Here is an 18,969-nt window from a genome sequence, read left to right on the forward strand (position 1 = left end):
AATAATTAAGAAGAAATGAAGAATTAGGAGAGAAAATGAAAGATGATGAAATAAAAGAGAAGAAAGAAAGGATAAATGATGAACCAAAAAAAAAAACAAAAAAAAAGGATGACCTATTGGGAAAAAAAAAAGTAAAAAAAAAAAGATGACCTGTTGTGAAACCGATATTTAGAGTTCAATGGTGGTCTGAGTTTAATACAAGTTAAATAACTGTATTATTCCCATGAAATAACTGTATTTAGTAAGTGTTTACTCGCTCTGTCTGAGTCATTTGTTGTCCTTTCTATTTTAAGAATGAATTTGATGAGCAATTTAATCATTCACACTCAATTTGTTCCACTTGTCATTTAATAATTAGTTCATTCCTTTTTTCTGAGTCTTTGTGCGAATACTAAAAGACAACAATTAACCGGGACGGATGAAGTATAATACAATTCATAGATCACCGCTTGACATGGAGGAAATTTTGATGTAATCAAAAGCTAAACATTCAAGCATTGGGTGAATATCATGCATACCAGTTGATCAAACTATATGACAAAGTACTAGCGTAAATTACTGAAGAGGGGACAAGCCCAAGAGTGTATTTTACATGTAATTCTTGCCACAAAATTGAAGACAGTGCAATTGAAGGCCCCCCACAATGAATGAATGAATGAAACATAAATCTAAGAAATGGATGAATGTGCGTCTAATTACCAAAATTACCAAAATTGGTCAATATAAGACCATCCCCAAGCAGAAGGTCGATATAATCGGGTCACCAAAATTTTTCCTCTTAATCACACCTTATTAATCTTGACCCTCTTTCATCCTCCTCCTGCGAGGGTCACGACCTGGTCACCAACCCAATTATTTTTCCACTTTTTAACATTTTTAATCATTTACCACATTCACAACCCCACCAAAACCTTTATCTTACTTTTACAATTATTATTTACTAACATCCAAGCAATTAGAGGGTGCCACATATAAGGTCACCAACAAATTGACCTTTCTTATTCAAGGTCACAAATTGACCTTTTCTTATTCAAGGTCACCAACTAGGTCTTCCTAATCCTTGTTTAAGGAGTCATTAGCATGACCCAACAAGGTCACGACCCAGTCGGTGACCTTGCTTGGGGATGGTCTAAATATATAATGTATATTCTCCTTTGCTTGCTTGCTGTGAATCTGAGGTAGATTCCATGGTGATGAGCTAGAAAACTTCGTTTTCCAAGCTCATGTATAATTATAAATCAACAAAATTTTCATTCCTACAACTGCAAAATAGACAAGAAAATTATATTCATATTAGAGATAATCTGAGAATAATAATTATTGAGAGATCAAAACTAATTAATTTTGTATATCTAGGTATTAAAAAAGGTAACATTGACTTACCTTTGTATATATATATCTAAGATTTGAATTGATCACGTAGAACTTTGACTAAATCATCAAGTAGAATTAATCAAAGTCGTCATTCATCACACAACTTAAAATGAGAATCTTGTCGTAATGCTCCAGCTAATTTGCAGGCTGTTTGTAGGAATTTCCCTGCATGCATCATTAATCAAGTCAATGTCTACTCTTAAGACATGCACTGCACGTACGTGCTTAATTTGACTTTACAATTAAAATATTACCCATTTTATAAGATTAATTTCATGCTTAATTAATTACTTGTACTAGTATAACTTAGAGCAAATAATGCATATTGACAGTTATTATGTAGCTGTACAAAATCCAAGAAAGCGTGACCGATTCACCAAGATCTTTGTGACTTTAATTGAGTGCATCATTCTGCAAGTAACTCAATTGTTCTTAACCAATGTTTGCAAAATATTTCAGAAAGACAATTCCCTCCAGTAACATACCGACTACTTTAGTAACATGAATATGTTGTACATTGTCTTTTTTATTTTATTAGAACTAGCATCACTTATTTATCTTTGAATAATAATATTACTCCATATGAATAATAATGTTACTCCGTGTGAGTTTCTACTCTATCTTTTAAGACATACTATTCCGTAGTTCAGAGTTCTTATGGACGATCCATTGGTGACATATTTGAAAAGTTTTACCCTCTCAAATTGTATCGAGCATTACGCCTACCTTTTAAACAACCTTATAAATCTTTTACTAGTATAGGCTTAGGGTATTGATTCTTCTTTACACAACATACTAGTATTGGTGCCCGGCTTCGCCCGAACTACCTCTACTTACCATTAATTTTTTTTTTCATTAAATAAAATTACTTAAAGTTGCATAACCCATAAATTTATCATTAATATATTTTTCAATGACATATCCTAAAATTACGACGAAATAAATTTTGAGACAAATTCACTACTCCCGCTATTAATATTTTACTCTTATTAATGAAATAATAGTAATAACATTTCACTACTTGCTCGTAATCATTGTTACTTTCACTACTCCCGCCGTAATTATTATTACTGTCACTACTGCCGCATTAATATTGATAATTTCACTACTCCCGCCGTAATTATTGTTATTTTCACTATTGACGCATTAATATTGATTATTTCACTACTCCCGTTGTTGTTTCTACCACTTTCATTAATGTCGCTGATAATATTGTTACTTTTACTATTCAAATGAGTGATTACTATCATATAACTATATCCAATGTTACTACGATTCTTTTCTTTACTACGAAATTACTTTTACTACTTAGGCATGCAATTTTAAGGGGATTATATATTTATATAAATATATTACATATATGCATTAAATCAAATCGAATGAATTATGCAATATTATATATTATGGAATCTAACTTGAATTATTTATAACCTACTTATATTATATTTTTGTATGTTAAATAATTAACATCTCTATACATCTAATAACCTATAAAGTTTAATAAAATTGCATAGATTTTAAATTTAATATATAATTTTATGATGATAATAATTAATACCATAAGTGTGCATGTTTATACTAATTAATTATTTTATTTTAAGGAAATTGACCATCTTCTAGTCTTCAATAAATATTTAGGAAAATTACCAAGCATCTTCTTTCTTTTAGTCTCCTCGAAATTGATCATCTTAATTAATTATTTTATTTTAAGAAAATTGACTATTTTAATTGATTATTTTATTTTAAGGAAATTGACCATGTTTTAGTCTCTTACAAATGTTTAGGAAAATTACCAAGCTTCTATATAATTTAATTTTAACTCAAACTATAAAATATTTGCATTGAGATCTCTTAATTGGGTCCATCACACGGTGCTAGTGATTTAAAACTATATAGTATAATTAATTTCTATAACTTTCTTTAATTACATTGAAGTCCCTTGGTTTCTGGAATTAATATATAGTATTGATATTACTAGCTGGCATTTGTTCATAACAGTGAGCAGCAGGTCTCACTTCAGAGAATCCGTTTTTAAAATAATATTCAAAAATAAAGTATTTATCGTTTTTGGTTGGTTTTGAAAGTATTTATCAAAACGGTGTCCACGTATGATCTGGAAATTTTAATAACAGAACACAGGAGAGCCACGCCATTTGGAATGTCGTGTTTAAGGTGAAAACCAAGCAACCCCAAGTTAAAAAAAAAAAATTAAAAAAAAACCAAGCAACCCCAAGTTAAAACGAGAATTTGTGAACAGTGCGTGAGATTATGCCTAAAGAAACCAAGCAAGTAAGCAACCCCAAGTTAAAAAAAAAAAAAAAAAAAAAAAAACTGAAAAGTGAAGACCCACAGAAAGTGAGCATTATTTTCATGCGGTCAAAATGAAAAAGAAATGCTCAAAAATTGGTGGGTCAGGCCAACCCAACTTGAGTTAAGGCCTGGACAAAGAAGCTCATTAATGTCCAAAGTTGTACTGAAATACACCAACTACCTTCAATTATTTCGCCAGCTAAATTAAGGCACACAATGGCCCTTACTATGCTGTCGTTTTACGAATGACCAAATTATTGGCCTACCTTTGTCACACCATAATATCTCGCTCCTTGTCAATTTTTACCTTGCATAGCTAACCCTACCAAAGATATTTCTTACTTTACATTTTTTATTATCAGCTAGTCTTGCTATAGACGGATATTTCTGTTTATAGCTAAAGACGGGTCAAATAACTTGAAAGTGGTGACATTTTTGGCACCCATCACCCCACTTGTTGCTTGTCATATTAAGAATGTGGTATTGTATTTGGCCCGTCTTTAGTTATAGACGGATGTGTGCCATCTGTAATGAGATTTTGTGTTTAATTATACCCGATCCCCATCCGCACCTAAATCAAACTTGTAAAAAAATTATCTAAGACTTGAAATTACAATTTTTACTATATAAGATATTTAATGGATCAAAATAACTTCTAAATTATATTGTTGATAAACTATAAATTTGAATTATATAAAATTTTTATTGAGAAAGTAGTTATAGATTATAAAATTTCGCAATTGCTAAATCCCGCACACCACTTTACTCAATCCCGCACATTTTATCACTTTTTTCCATGACTACCCTTCATTTAAAAAAAAAAAAAAACCCCCACAACTCCCAACCCTGACACCGCATGCCAGCCTCCCCCTCCCACAGCCCGACCACCCTCCGCCGCGCCGACCACCTGCTCCCACGTCGTGACCTTCATTCCATTCCCAACCCTCAGCGTTGGCCCAACACCAACACCCCTGAAAACCTAATTCTCTAATTCCCTAAATTACTAACAGTACAACTTTTGAGATTAATCAATTCCTGCAAATATGAATGGTAGTTTGAATGCAATAACCTAATAATATGTATCTAAATCTTTAATTGTAAATTATAAATCAAATTAATGTTTTTTTTTACTAGGGTTTGTGATTGAATTCAAATGATTCATCTAAGAAATGTGGTTGTGGAGTGGCGGCGGGCTGGTGGCGTGGATGGAGATCGGTAGGATAGGGCTTCGCATAGGTGGCCGGCTTGAAGACAGCCGTGGTGTGGTGTTCTGACGGTGCACGGCTTCGGGAGGGATGAGGGTGGTTGGATACTCGGGTGTTCTATATTTTTGGTTTTTGATTCTTTGTGATAGGGAGAAATGGGAGGGGTATAGGTGGAATAAAGGGGAAAATGTGCGGGATTTAAGTAAAATTATGTGCGGGATTTAGCATGTCCCTAAAATTTAAAATACTAACAAAGTTTGAATTTGCATCGGTAAACAACTAAATAGTTGGATTGTGTTTGAAACACACAACCCCCATTATTGTCAACCCTATTACGGAATATTTTGAAAGTCTATAAGACTATAACACTCCAATAGAGTACACCCAGCAACATCTTACAGATACATATGCACCAAAATCGGTTTGTCACATATTTTTCTCTGATAGCAAAAGGAATCAGGAATGAATAGTATATTTGCACAGAATGAGTTGCAATTATCTACTCGTTCTTCGGACTCAGTTTACCGTGTCAAATGTAAAGCAAATGTAAACTAGTGACTAAGACGGAGGGAGTAGTTCCTAACATATACAAGCATTTAGCTTTACCAAAAAAAAAAAAAAAAAACATATACAAGCATTTAAAATGATGATTAATTAGCCAGCGAGGTAAAACTTAAAAATGACGATTAGTAAAAACATAGAGAAAATGCGCAAAATAATGAGTAATAATAATTAGATTAAATTACCTTTTCTTTGCTTAACAACAACCTTCTTCTTGACGGTAGATGGAGCTTCGGACTCTTGTATCGGAAATAAAACCCCATCAATACCCTGAACCGAAATCCTACCATCCGTATAAATATCCGGGTCGAACAAATAAGCCGACCCATCACCCTGCCCAAACCGGACCGAACCATCTGCCTCCTCGGCATCAACCTTATGTGGCAAACGCAGCGTTTCATACCTTACCTTACCAAAACGCCTCACTGAACTGTACATACTCTCCTCTGTTTGATACTCTGGTATAATGTGGTAGTACATTATTTGCTCAGGTGCACCAGGTTCACTCAGCTGGTCAGTTGTGAGTCTACTCATCGCCTCGTCGTTAGGGGCTAAAACGGTAATTACGTACCCCTCTGATACTAATCTCCCCATTTCTGTAGCTAATGAGGTTAAGTTGACTAGGATGTCAGCGAGTTCGTTGTAGCCGCCGTAATGTACCAGTGTGTGGATGAAGTCTTTCACCTGGCGAGCCCCGTTGAAATGGTGCTGCGCCCCACCGGGTCCTGGCGCTGGCGCAGGGGCTAATACTGGTCCCGGCGCCAGTGCGTCAAAAATGGGGACGGTTGGGGGAGACCCTGTAACCGGCCCCATCTTTGACAATCGACGGTTGGTCCTTTGATCCACAGTCGGGGAACCGCTTGGTAGCACGGCTGAGATTGAGCGTAGCTCCCGTCGGCGGTTGAAGTCCTCAAGGACTGATTGTGGAACCAGGAGCTTGTTAATTCCGTGGATCAGGCCGTCTGGTCTAACCACGGATTTTGGATAAACCACCTCCGCTGAGTCGTCGACCAACATTTTCATATTGGTCCAAGAGAGGCGGAGATGGTGCTTGGACAATGCCCTTTGTCGAGATGACTTAATCCAATGGATCGAGTCGACTCGAGAAGGGACAATGTGATGAAGAATGAGAGTTTGGAGGGACTTGAGATTTCGAGGCTCAAGCAAAAATTGCTTGAACTCGGAGTCCAAGTCCCGCTCCAGAACCTCATTCTCCGGAGCGAAGATGGTAAGGTTATGTTTCCCTACCATGTTCTCAAGGGATTGGAGTAAAAGCGCCTTCTCGACCAACTCCGCCAACTCAGTGTAACGCGAGTCGAGAAGGGCTACCAAGATTGAATTGGAGTTTATCAAACCAGCAGCATTTGGTTGATGAGCATTACTTGATGCAAATGCGAAAGAAAGAAAGAGAAATGTGATTAGAGAAAGTTTGGAAAAGCCATGGAAAAGAGAAGATGAAGCCATGGCACCTAATAATGTTGACAAACCAAACCTGTGGACTTAGTTTTGGAGCTTTTATTATGAGATTATTATTATGTCTTGTGTTTTGTGTAAGCAATGAGAGTGAAGCATGTGATTATATGGAAGGTTTGTGTGGAGTTGTTTAACTGATCAAATAAATGGAAAAATTGTTTGAGGAAGATATATATAAACAACACAAGGAGACGTGGGAAATGGGGTTCAATAACGCTGTTATTATTACTTTAATACGGAGTACTTTGTAATCTTCCTGCTAGCTATAGCATTATGAGTTTAAGACAGTCTGTAATCTCTGTATAGGAAAACCCTACACGTAATTCTTTGTTTAACAGATTTTTTAATGGAATAAATTATCGCTTTAATCTTGGACCAGTTTCAGTTCATCAAATTATCGAGTGGGGTTTTTGAGTGTTCATAAATTATATTCTAATTTGATTATATAAAAGGACTCCTAGTATTTTGTTTAATTGGAATTTATGTGCTTTAGAATGAAGATTAATCAAAGGGGTTTTTGAGTTGTCATACAAAAAAACAATTGCTTGCAGGAGATGTCTTGCTTTTTAGAAGATTAAAAAAATGTGCTTAGGAAGATGCCACGAACTACGCTCTTGGTAAATCTACCTTCCATGGCTGCTTTTGGAAGTATCATGGCAGTGCCATGGATATTATTGTTAACAAAGATATCTACGCGTTTACATAATAATTGGACTAAAGTTGAAAAGGAGTGGATTTGGTATTTTATTATCCCATTATTTATTGGATTTAAATACCATTTTATTTGATAATTTAAAACATGTTTTTTGTAAAGAACATTATATGACATTAAAAGTAATACTTCTCAATACCTCATCTTTTTCATTACATTGCCTTCGTGGCTTACTTTCCCTAAAAATTTCTACACTCATTGCGTAAGTGTACCTCGTTATTGCCTCACAACATCGTCTCAACTGATCCAGTCGCATGGGAAAAATGTAAGTTTGGCTGATAATTTAGGTGAAGATGTTCGTGACCTGCAGTAGGTGCCAAGGATCAGGCCAACTCTGATCAGGACTTTGGCCATTATCCTAACCACACTGCTCTAATAATGGCCACTGCCATGCCTGCTTTGGGAGGTCCCAAGTATCAGTACGAGCCCAACCACCAGCTGCCACCAAGGTCAACTGAAACCTTGTTCAACTAAGCTCAGAAAAGTCCTAGGGAGTTGATGAGCTCCTATTTCTACATATGTTTGACATCATTTGGAGCTCATTTGGTAGCATTTGGTAACGGTTTTTGACAATTCTAGCGTTATTTGACCAATTCCGAGTGCTTTATCATTTAGCAAGATTTTCTAGTGAAGAATGAAGTGCCAAGTGACCAAGAGAAGCATCAAAGGAAGGGTGAAGAACAAGCATTGAAGAAACATCATGAAGAAGCCTTCCAAGGATCAATCAAGCAACGATTGAAAAACGCACTCCAGCAGCTTTCTCGCACGGTGCGAGTTTCCTGCACTCATTTCTCGCACCGTGCGAGTTTTCTGGGTTTATACCGTTTTGTATTACGGGCTTCTCCCATGTTAAGCCCACGGATATTAGGTTATGTTAGACTATATATAGTGTGTTTTCCTCTAGGTTAAGACATCTTATGCTCATTTTAATTAATCAAGTTGTAATTTTGGGAATTATTCATCTTTTTGATTGGGTTTAGATCTACTATGGAGAACTAATTTCCTCTTCTTAATCCGACTCAAAGGTGTAATCTTTGGTTGTAAGACTCCATAATCTTTCCTTAATTTTCATTATCATTGTTAATCCTTTGTGTTTATTTTTTGAATTTTGGAAACCTTGTTTACATTGAGTAATTAAGTGTGATTTCCTTGTTGCTTAATTAATCAAGCTCCTTAATTTATTGTTGTTGGGATTATTAAGTGTGATTTCTTTGTAATCTCATCTTTGCAATACCTTGTTATTATGCTAATGAATGTGATTTCTTCTTGGCTTAATTAGCAAGTAAAGGATTAACTTGTAATTAGGCATTAATCGTGATTTCATTGTGTCTAATTACCCTTATTGAATCTCTAGTGCTTTTATCTTCTTATTAATTTAACCAATGTATGTGATTTCTACTTGGGAGGATTGATAAGTTGGGTTATTTGATTAAGTGTGATTTCCTTGTCATTTAACCATTATTAAGGAGATTTAGGAGAATAATCTCCACAATAAGGTGATAATATTAATTAGAAGGATTGATTTAGTGGTTTTATCAACTAAAGTGCCTCACTTTAACGAGTTGGATTAAGTCTTTCTTAAATTTGATAAATTTCCATCTTAAAATTTGATTGCTTGATTACTTGTTGCTCACTCTTATTTGAATATTGTTTTGTTTTTGTTACTTTTGAAAACCAAACCACCCCCCGCCCCTCCCCCTTTTACATACTTGTTAATTTGTCACAATTGTTCTAATTGCTCTCTTGAATTCACCATTGCAAAACCCCCCTTCTCTTGGGTTCGATCCCATTGCTTGCTACTTTACTAGTTTATAATTAGTATTAATTAATACGTTTTGTGGTATATAAATTGTTAATTTGGTCGTCTTAAATAGCGACGTTTTAGGCGTGTCAAATTTTGGCGCCGTTGCCGGGGAAGGTAACGGTTTTGCTAGTGCTTTTATTGTTGTTTTTAGAATAGTTGTGTTAGCAATTTTTCATTTCACAATTTTATTTTCGTGTTTATTACTTGTGTGAACCTTTTTGATTGTGTGCTTTTGTGTAGAATTGTTTATGGTCAATACTAGGAACTCAAGTGAGCCACTTTTTCCATACAACCCGGAAATTCAAAGATCACTTGCTTGGATAGGAGGAGGTATTAGAAGAGAGAACCCGGTTATTCAAGAGATTAATCCCGTGACTCAACAAGACCAAGAGGAAGATAACATCATCTCTTTTGAAACCGATCCACAACCCATAAGAATCATCATGGGTGATGCCGAGAACCCACCACACAATGATGCACAAAGGGATGATCCACCAAGGCCTAGGACCATCAAAGAACTCACCGCCCCGGACCTTACATAAGTACCCTTGTGTATCTCCTTTACGGCCTTAGCGGAAAATGTCACCTTTGAACTCAAGTCCGGGCTCATCCGGCCACCAATTGCCCCAATTCCATGGACTTAGTACGGAGGATCCCAATAAGCATCTAAATAAATTCCATGTAGTTTGCTCAAGCATGAAGCCTAATGGGGTTACCGACAAGCAACTTCAACTAAGAGCCTTCCCTTTCTCACTCAAGGATGCGGCAAATGATTGGCTTTACTATCTTCCCACCGGGAGCATCACTACTTGGAATCACATTAAGAAGGCCTTCCTAGAGAAGTATTTTCCCGCTAGTCTCTCCTCTCAATTAAAAAAAGAAATAAGTAATGTTGAACAAATGGATGGAGAGAACTTGTATGAGTATTGGGAGAGGTTCAAACAACTTCTTGCTAGTTGTCCATACCATGGGTATACCGACCACGACCTACTCTTGAACTTTTGTGGTGGTCTCCTTGAGGATGGTGCTAGGATGATTAAAGCCGCTACACAAGGAGGGATTGAGTACATGTCGGTCCAAGAGGAAAATGATTTGATTGAAAGGTTGGTGGGAAGTTCTATTAATTTCGGGAGGAGAGTGAAGAAGGCAAGTGTGGCATCTTCTTCAAGGCAAAACTCCAACCATATGGAAGACAAAGTTGATTTTGTTACCAATTTGGCTAAGGAACTTGCAAAAGGGAATGGGAGCACATCTCATGTGAAATTTTGTGGTCTTTGTAATGATCCAACTCATCCCACCGATGGGTGTCCATCTTTGCAAACGGAGGAAGCAAGTGAAGCGGTGAAGACTCTTGGGTTTAGGAAATTTGACCCTTATTCCAATACTTACAATGAGGGGTGGAAGGCTCACCCAAATTTTGGGTGGGGTGGCAACCAAAACCAAAACCAAAAGGGACCTTCAAATTCTTCATTTCAAAAGCAAAATCAAAATCAAAACCAATCACACAATTTCTTGGAAGATATGATGAAGGCCCTTGCTATGAATCAAGTGGCAATGCAAAAAGAAAGCCAAGCCTTGCTAAACAATACCAAGGAATTCCAAACCGCCGTGCTTCAACAAAATCGGCTTACCGACTCTAGAATTGGTAACTTTGAGACCCAAGTTGGTCAAATTCTCAACACACTCACTACACAATCCCCTCAAGGAGGGAGCCTCCCTTCTTACACAATTCCTCCACCCACCAAGGAACAAGCAAAAGCAGTCTCTTTGAGGAATGGTAGAGAGTTGGTAGAGGCACCCAAGGCTCCTAAGAAATCAAGACCACTTCCCATTGTTCATGAAGTGGAGGATGTAGTTGAAGATGAAATTGAAGTAGTAGTGGAACATGGGAAAGCATCTACACCCGATCAAGTGAGGATCAATGAACCACTTCCGGAATACGAGCCACAAGCTTCATTTCCAAGTGCTTTGAATGACACAAGGATAATTGACAAGAAGACTTCAAGCCTTTACGATATCTTTCGTAAAGTGGAGGTAAACATTCCACTTCTTGACCTTCTTAGTAGTGTGCCCAAACATGCAAAGTTTTTGAAAGAGTTGTGCAATACTAAGAGGGTCAACAAGGCCAAGAGTATGAAAAAAGTAAGGGCTAGTGAACATGTATCGAAAATGTTTAAAAAATGTTTGCCACAAAAATGTAGTGATCCGGGCATGTTCACCATTCCTTGCAAAATTGGTGACTTGGATTGTCAAAATGCTATGCTTGATTTAGGTGCATCTATTAATGTCTTGCCCACTTACCTTTACGAGTCTCTCAAATTGAGACCTTTAAAACCGACTCGTACAGTCATCTCTTTGGCCGATAGGTCCAACATCTACCCTAAAGGAATTGTTGAAGATGTCTTAGTGAAGGTGGGGGATATGATTTTCCCCGCCGACTTTTATGTAATTGAAATGGAACCCGAGAAAGGCTCAACTCCCATTTTGTTGGGAAGGCCTTTCATGAGAACTTCCAATACCAAGATAGATGTATCTAGTGGATGCCTTACAATGGAGTTTGAAGGGAAAAAGATTGAATATAGCATTCATGAGGCAATGAAATACCCTACCGAGATCTCTTCCTTTGTGTTTTCTTGAAATTTTTGAGCCAATTGTTCAAACCGTGTATGAATTGTGTAAAAGTGACACCATGGATGTTGCTTTAACTAATGGAATGGTTGGAGAAGATATGGGGTATGTTTTGTCATGTACTTTGCAGGAAACTATCCAAGAATTAGAGGAAAATCCGCCAATGGAAGAATGGGAAGAGAAGGAAGCAATCCGGAGGGCAGAGCAGAACTCACAGAGTGCGAAAAATGCAGAGGAGGAACTCGCACCGTGCGAGTTTACTGCTGCCCGTGATTTTTGCGTCCTTTCCTCCAAGTTGTTAGAGGAGCTACCAAAGGAGAAACCCATTCCTTCTATTATCAAGGCCCCTATTATTGAAATGAAGCCATTGCCAAGCCACTTGAAGTATGCTTTTCTAGGAGATGAAGAAACTTTACCGGTAATTATTTCAAGCAAGCTTACTAGTGAGCAAGAAGAGGCTCTCATTCGAGTTCTAAAGCAACACAAGGAAGCAATTGGGTGGACAATGGCCGACATCAAAGGCATTAGTTCTACTTTATGCATGCACCAGATTCTTTTGAAGGATGAAGCCAAACCCGTTCGCCAACCACAAAGGCGTTTGAACCCCCCAATGATGGATGTTGTCAAAAAGGAGGTACTCAAACTCCTTCATGTAGGTATGATCTATCCCATCTCCGATAGTCAATGGGTTAGTCCAACCCAAGTTGTACCAAAGAAGTCTGGGCTAACGGTAGTCGAAAATCATGAGGGTGTTTTGATTCCCACTCGAGTTCAAAACGGGTGGCGAGTATGTATCGACTACCGTAGGCTCAATGCCGTGACCCGAAAAGATCACTTCCCGCTTCCCTTCATGGATCAAATGTTGGAAAGGTTGGCGGAAAAATATTTTTATTGCTTTTTGGATGGATATTCGGGTTATTTTCAAATTCCAATTGCACCTGAAGACCAAACAAAAACCACTTTCACATGTCTCTTTGGAACGTTTGCCTATAGAAAAATGCCTTTCAGACTTTGTAATGCACCAGGAACGTTCCAAAGGTGCATGATGAGGATCTTTTCAAATCATGTGGAGGATTTTATTGAAGTATTCATGGACGATTTTACCGTTCATGGTCAATCTTTTGAGGATTGTTTGAGTGATCTTGCGTGAGTTTTGAAAAGATATATTGATACCAACCTCGTTATCAACCATGAGAAATGCCATTTTATGGTTGATGAAGGAATAGTGTTGGGACATGTGGTCTCCTCTAAGAGGATTGATGTTGATAAGGCCAAGGTTGATACCATTCGCACCTTGCCTTATCCTACTAATGTGCGTGAAGTGAGATCTTTCTTAGGGCACGCCGGGTTCTACCGGCGCTTCATCAAGGATTTCTCCAAGATTGCCGCTCCCTTATGCAAGTTACTTCAAAAGGATTGTGAATTCATCATGAGTAAAGAATGCAAGGAAGCTTTTGACATGCTCAAGGAGAAGCTTATTTCGGCACCCATAATTCAACCTCCCAATTGAAGTGAACCATTTGAGATAATGTCGGACGTAAGTAACTATGCCCTTGGCGCGGTACTTGGCCAAAGGGTAGGAAGAGCACCCCATGTTATTCAGTATGCATCAACAATGATGAACGAGGCTCAAAGAAACTATACCACCACCGAGAAAGAATTTATTGCTGTAGTGTTTGCTTTGGAGAAGTTTCGACCTTATATTCTTGGAGCCAAGGTTATCATCTTCACGGATCATGCCGCCTTAAGGCATTTGGTGAACAAGAAGGAATCCAAAACCCCGTTTAATGCGATGGGTATTACTCTTGAGTGAGTTTGATGTTGAGCTCAAAGACAAGAAAGGCACAACCAACACGGTGGCGGATCACCTAAGTAGGATTGTGCAAGACAAACCTCAAGAAGCTTTGGAATCACCAATACAAGCCACTTTTCTGGATGACACACTTCTAGCCCTGTCTTCCATTGAGCCGTGGTATGCTCATATAGTCAACTTCTTGGTTCTACAAGAATTTCCAAAGGGTCTTTCTCGTTCCCAACGGGATAAGATCAAGAGTGATGCTAAATATTATGTGTGGGATGACCCATACCTTTGGAAATTTTGTGCCGACCAAGTCATTAGAAGGTGTGTTCCGGACACCGAAGTCATTCCCATTCTTAAATTTTGCCATGAATACGCTTGTGGTGGGCATTTTGGAGCCAAGAAAACGGCTATAAAAGTCTTGGAAAGCGGTTTCTTTTGGCCCACACTATTCCGGGATGCTCATGCTATGGTGAAGACTTGTGATCGATGCCAAAGAGTTGGCAACATTTCAAGAAGAGGAGAAATCTCACAAACCCCAATGATCTATTGTGAAATATTTGATGTGTGGGGCATTAATTTCATGGGACCATTCCCCGCATCTTGTGGTTACACCTACATCCTTTTAGCGGTGGACTACATATCCAAGTGGGTGGAGGCTAAATCCACCAAGACCGATGATGCTAAGGTGGTTGGAGAATTCATCAAAACCAACATCTTCTCTCGATTTGGTTTTCCTAAGGCTTTGATAAGCGACCGTGGAACTCACTTTTCCAATAAGGCCATGGGAGCTCTACTCAAGAAGTATGGGGTAATTCACAAGGTATCCACCGCCTATTACCCTCAAACCAACGGCCAAGCCGAGGTTTCTAATAGGGTGATTAAGGCTATCCTTGAAAAGACGGTGAATCCCGACCGCAAGGATTGGAGTTTGAGATTGGATGATGCCTTGTGGGCATATCGCACGGCCTAGAAAACACCAATCAGGATGTCACCGTACCGCTTACTTTTTGGGAAACCGTGTCATTTACCCGTGGAGCTTGAACATAGAGCCTATTGGGTGGTCAAATCATTCAACTTGCAAATGAGTGAAGCAGGGCTTCATAGGAAACTTCAATTCCAAGAATTGGAAGAAATTCGAAATGATGCTTATGAGAATGCTTCCATTTACAAGGCAAGAACAAGAGCATGACATGACAACATGATTGCAATAAGAGTGTTCCAAGTTGGAGAGAAAGTCTTACTCTTTCAAAATCGGCTTAGACTTTTCTCGGAAAAATTGCGGTCTAGATGGATGGGACCATATGAGGTGGTTCGTGTTTTTCCATATGGAGCAATCGAGATCAAGTGTTTGAAATCCGGGAAAGTTTTGAAAGTGAATGGTCAAAGGCTTAAGCACTATCATGAAAGAATTGAAATAGGTGAAGTGGGAACACTATACCTTGTTGACCCAATTTATGAAGATTAATGAGAATGCAACTTTGTCGAGCCATCGACGTTAAATAAACGGCAAAATGTTTGTAAATATTTCTTCCCTTGCATTTAGCATAGTGCATATTTAATTCTGCACTTTATTGCTTTTTATTGCATTTTTGCATGTTTAAATTAATTGCATCAATTAATTATTGCATTATAATTTAATTCACTTGCATTTTCATTAATGTTTTGGCATGTTAGAATGTTTTAATGTGTGTGTTACTGTATAGGATACCAACCCAAGGGTATAAGTGAAGAAAGGAAGGAAGAAAAATGTGTAAAAATTGGCTAAGTATGGGAGAATTGGAGAACAAAAAGCACGAGTCAAGCAAGCAATTCGCACGATGCGAATTTTCAAGCCCCATTTCTCGCACCGTGCGAAAAACACAGACCAAGGCAATTTCAGGCAAGATTTTGTCGATTTCCTCATTGTTCTTCCCCAATTCTCATAACATTCAACTCTCTTTCTTCATCCTAACCCTAACCCATTCAAAATCAACCTTTAAATCCATCACAAATCATCAATTTCAAGCATTCAACCTCCAAGATTCATCAATTTTCACCACCCAACATCAATTTGGATCAAAAAATTGCAGCATTCCTACCCATTTCAGTCACGATAATCGACTTAGGGTTTTATTTGATTTAAGCTTTGAAGATTCTGGGTTTTTAAGGGGATTAAAGGGGTTATTGGAGCATTCTTGTGTATTATTCACCATCCAACAACACTTACAAGAATCAAAAGGGAGGTATACACCTTATTCTTATTCTTGTCATTCCAAGTTAACAAATTTTTGAAATATACCTAGTAAAAGTCGAGAATTTGTTGTTGAATTGTTGTTGTTTATAACCCCTAAACATCTTCTAAACTTGTGATGTGCATTTCATTCAATAAACAACTAGTTAGCACAATCTTCTTTTAGTGCATACTAGGTGTTTGTTCAATTGCCTCAACCAAAAATTTTTGCCAACACTTGTGATTTTTCTGAAAAAATTTGTGTAACATGGGAAAGGGTAAGGCTTCCGAGGCTTCCTTCTCACAAGGACGCAAGGGGGCCTCGGCTTTCAATGATAATGACTACTCGGGAAAGGAGGGCCTCCTGTACAAAGCCCTTCAAAATTGGAAAAAATTTGCGTCTTTGTCAACCGTAGCAATGACCAAATTTTTTGATGAAAATATTCTTATCGATTTGGGCATGCTTCCCATGACCCGAATGCTCCTTGAGAAAGTTGGCCTAGAGTCTATTATTAGGCAAGCCGCGTCAACCCGAAGAGGCATTACCTTCAAATTCCTCTCTACCTTAGAGAAAGTGAAATTAGGGAAGGACAAAACCCCGGGAATCAAATTCCGAGCGTGTAGACTCGTCCATACCTTAACCTATGACCAAGTGAGGGAGGCCCTTCACATCACAAAAGCACCCGTAAATGAACCCCTCGACAAGAAAAAAATGAGTGAATTTTGGAACAACATTACGGGAGATGTGAGACACGGGAACTCTAAGAACACAACCCTTCCCCACCCCATTTTGCGCATTGTGAGCCGACACATAAATACCAACTATTTGGTCATGACCCCGGAGGGAAAGGGAATACCGGATTGGGTGGACTTGTTTGTGAAAGGTTGCCTTGAATTGCAAAAAGAACCAAAGGGAACCATTTTTATCGGGGGCATGATTGAGATGATTATAGCCAAGACGGGTGTACCATTCCCACCTAATGCATGGACACTTGAGGGTGATAGCCTCATGGACTATAAATACTTGATAAAGGCAAACATGTATGAAGTTGTGGACCGAACCGCCCCCTTGGTGATTTGGTGTATGGGTGGCAAGAACCAAAAGTATTATATGTACTTACCCCGTCCCCCCAACTCAGCCTTGAGTTGGGGAAGTGGCCAAGACTTTTACATGCCCCCTGATGACGAATTTGCGGACCTTTGGGTTAATAGAGCCCATGTGGTTGAGCCTGATAATGAAGGAGCGGGAGGTGGAGAGCAACCCCAATTTGGAGGAGCCTTAAACTATGGTGACTTGCCATTTGGTGATGCCCCTCATGATGAACCCATGCTAAACTTTGCTCATGATGAACCTCACTTCACCCCACCTCCCATGTCACAAGCACCACAACAACCACCCTTCATGGCACCACAATTTAACTACCAAGGTTTCAATTCTTGGTAATCGGATGTCACAAACCGATTGACAACCCTTGAGTCCAACTTCTACTAATTTCAACTCACGGAGAATGCCCGGTGGGGAATCAACGAAAACCGCTACCACCACTACCAAGAGGACATGGAAGAAGTGCATTATGTCCAAAACGCAACTTTTGACATGGTGGCGGCCATGAATGCCCAACACATGCAAAATTTCCCCACCCAATACCAAGGCTATGGTGAGACTCAAATGAATGAAGCAAGAGCCGAAATGGCAAGGTTTAGAAGAAGAAAGGAATCAAGAAGAAGGGGAGGACCTCCGAGAAGTGGAGGTGCCTCAAGCTCACACTCTTGAGCGGGTTTTGGGTGTTCACCTCACACTTTGGGGACAAAGTAAAAATGAAAGTGTGGGGTGGGCATGAGTTGGTAGCATCATATAAGTATTGTAATATATTCATTTTCATGCATTGTATTTCATTTTCAAAAAAAAAAGAGAAAAAAAGAGAAAAAGAAAAAGAAGAAGAAGAAAAACCCGGCTAGGATGAAAACCCGAAAGGGCATCCTAGGCAAAAGTGAGAAAGTGGCCGAGGCCGGAGTGAAAACCCGAAAGGGCGCTCCGGGCAAAATGAAAAAAGAGTGCGAGCCACGAGAGTAGAGATGAGGAAAAGAGCTAAACCGAAAACCCGAAAGGGCGGTTTAGGCAAAATAAGATAAGTAAGAAAAATTGAAAAACTTTGATTGACTCTTTGAAGCCTTGAAATCATGTCACATACATGACTACTTCTATTTGGCGGTGGTGACATAAGTGGTGGAGCTCTAGAAGGCCAGAAGGGTAGGATAGAAGTTAGAGCTGATCATGGGCCGGGCCTATGCGGGTTTGGGCCGGGCCGGGATGAAAAAAATGGCCCACATGTGCGGGTTGGGTCGGACCGGGCCAAATGAGAGGGCCTATTTAGCGAGCCCAAGCCCATCCCTTATGGGCTAAATCGGGCTTTTGGGCCAAAATGGGCTTTTCAGGCCCTAAAATTTACGACTTACCGAACGAGATAAGTAGTATAATACCTTCAACTAGTACTTTAAAAGTGCACTTAGTATAAAAAATCGTACAAAGTATGATGAAGTACATATGAATTAATCTTCAAAAATGGAATAAAAGACAATCATCGACACATTATAATGCTTAATCATATCTAGTAGATATGATTTATGATACGTAAACATCGCTTTTAAATCTCAATAAATATATACATGAGTTTATAAGGAATTATATATAAAATTTACGCTACTTACACCGATTTTATAACAAAAATATTCCTTAATAATAAATATGGGCCGGGCCGGGCCAAAATTTGGGCCAAACACTTAGCCCAAACCCGGCCCAAAAGTACATTGGGCTTTTTTGGGCTGGCCCATGGGCTTTTTTGGGCCAAAATAAAAGGCCCAAGCCCTTCAAAAAAGCGGGCTGGGCCGGGT

General features: G+C 38.6%; 2 protein-coding genes across 2 annotated transcripts; one reads left to right on the forward strand and one right to left on the reverse strand.

Moving 5' to 3' along the window:
- Positions 1-1,136: 1,136 nt before the first annotated feature.
- On the reverse strand, positions 1,137-6,967 carry LOC141658874 (fasciclin-like arabinogalactan protein 17). The gene is made up of 3 exons (XM_074465636.1): positions 5,636-6,967; positions 1,384-1,539; positions 1,137-1,262 (listed from the first exon to the last, which is right to left on the reverse strand). The coding sequence occupies exons 1-2, from the start codon at positions 6,912-6,914 to the stop codon at positions 1,463-1,465; spliced, it is 1,356 nt and encodes a 451-aa protein (XP_074321737.1). The 5' UTR covers positions 6,915-6,967; the 3' UTR covers positions 1,137-1,262; positions 1,384-1,462.
- A 3,504-nt stretch (positions 6,968-10,471) lies between these two features.
- Positions 10,472-12,076, forward strand: LOC141588386 (uncharacterized). Its single transcript, XM_074409831.1, has one exon. The coding sequence runs from the start codon at positions 10,472-10,474 to the stop codon at positions 12,074-12,076; it is 1,605 nt and encodes a 534-aa protein (XP_074265932.1).
- The last annotated feature ends 6,893 nt before the right edge of the window (positions 12,077-18,969 follow it).

This window comes from Silene latifolia, chromosome 6, assembly GCF_048544455.1.
Source record: "Silene latifolia isolate original U9 population chromosome 6, ASM4854445v1, whole genome shotgun sequence".
Lineage (NCBI taxonomy): Eukaryota > Viridiplantae > Streptophyta > Magnoliopsida > Caryophyllales > Caryophyllaceae > Silene > Silene latifolia.

What these genes read in the sequence shown, in the direction of transcription:
- LOC141658874 (XM_074465636.1), bottom strand. Translation starts at nt 6,914, where the DNA reads ATGGCTTCATCTTCTCTTTTCCATGGCTTTTCCAAACTTTCTCTAATC. An exon ending in TGTTGTTAAGCAAAGAAAAG is followed by an intron (nt 1,540 to 5,635) that starts GTAATTTAATCT and finishes TGATGCATGCAG; the next exon opens with GGAAATTCCTACAAACAGCC.
- LOC141588386 (XM_074409831.1), top strand. Translation starts at nt 10,472, where the DNA reads ATGATTAAAGCCGCTACACAAGGAGGGATTGAGTACATGTCGGTCCAA.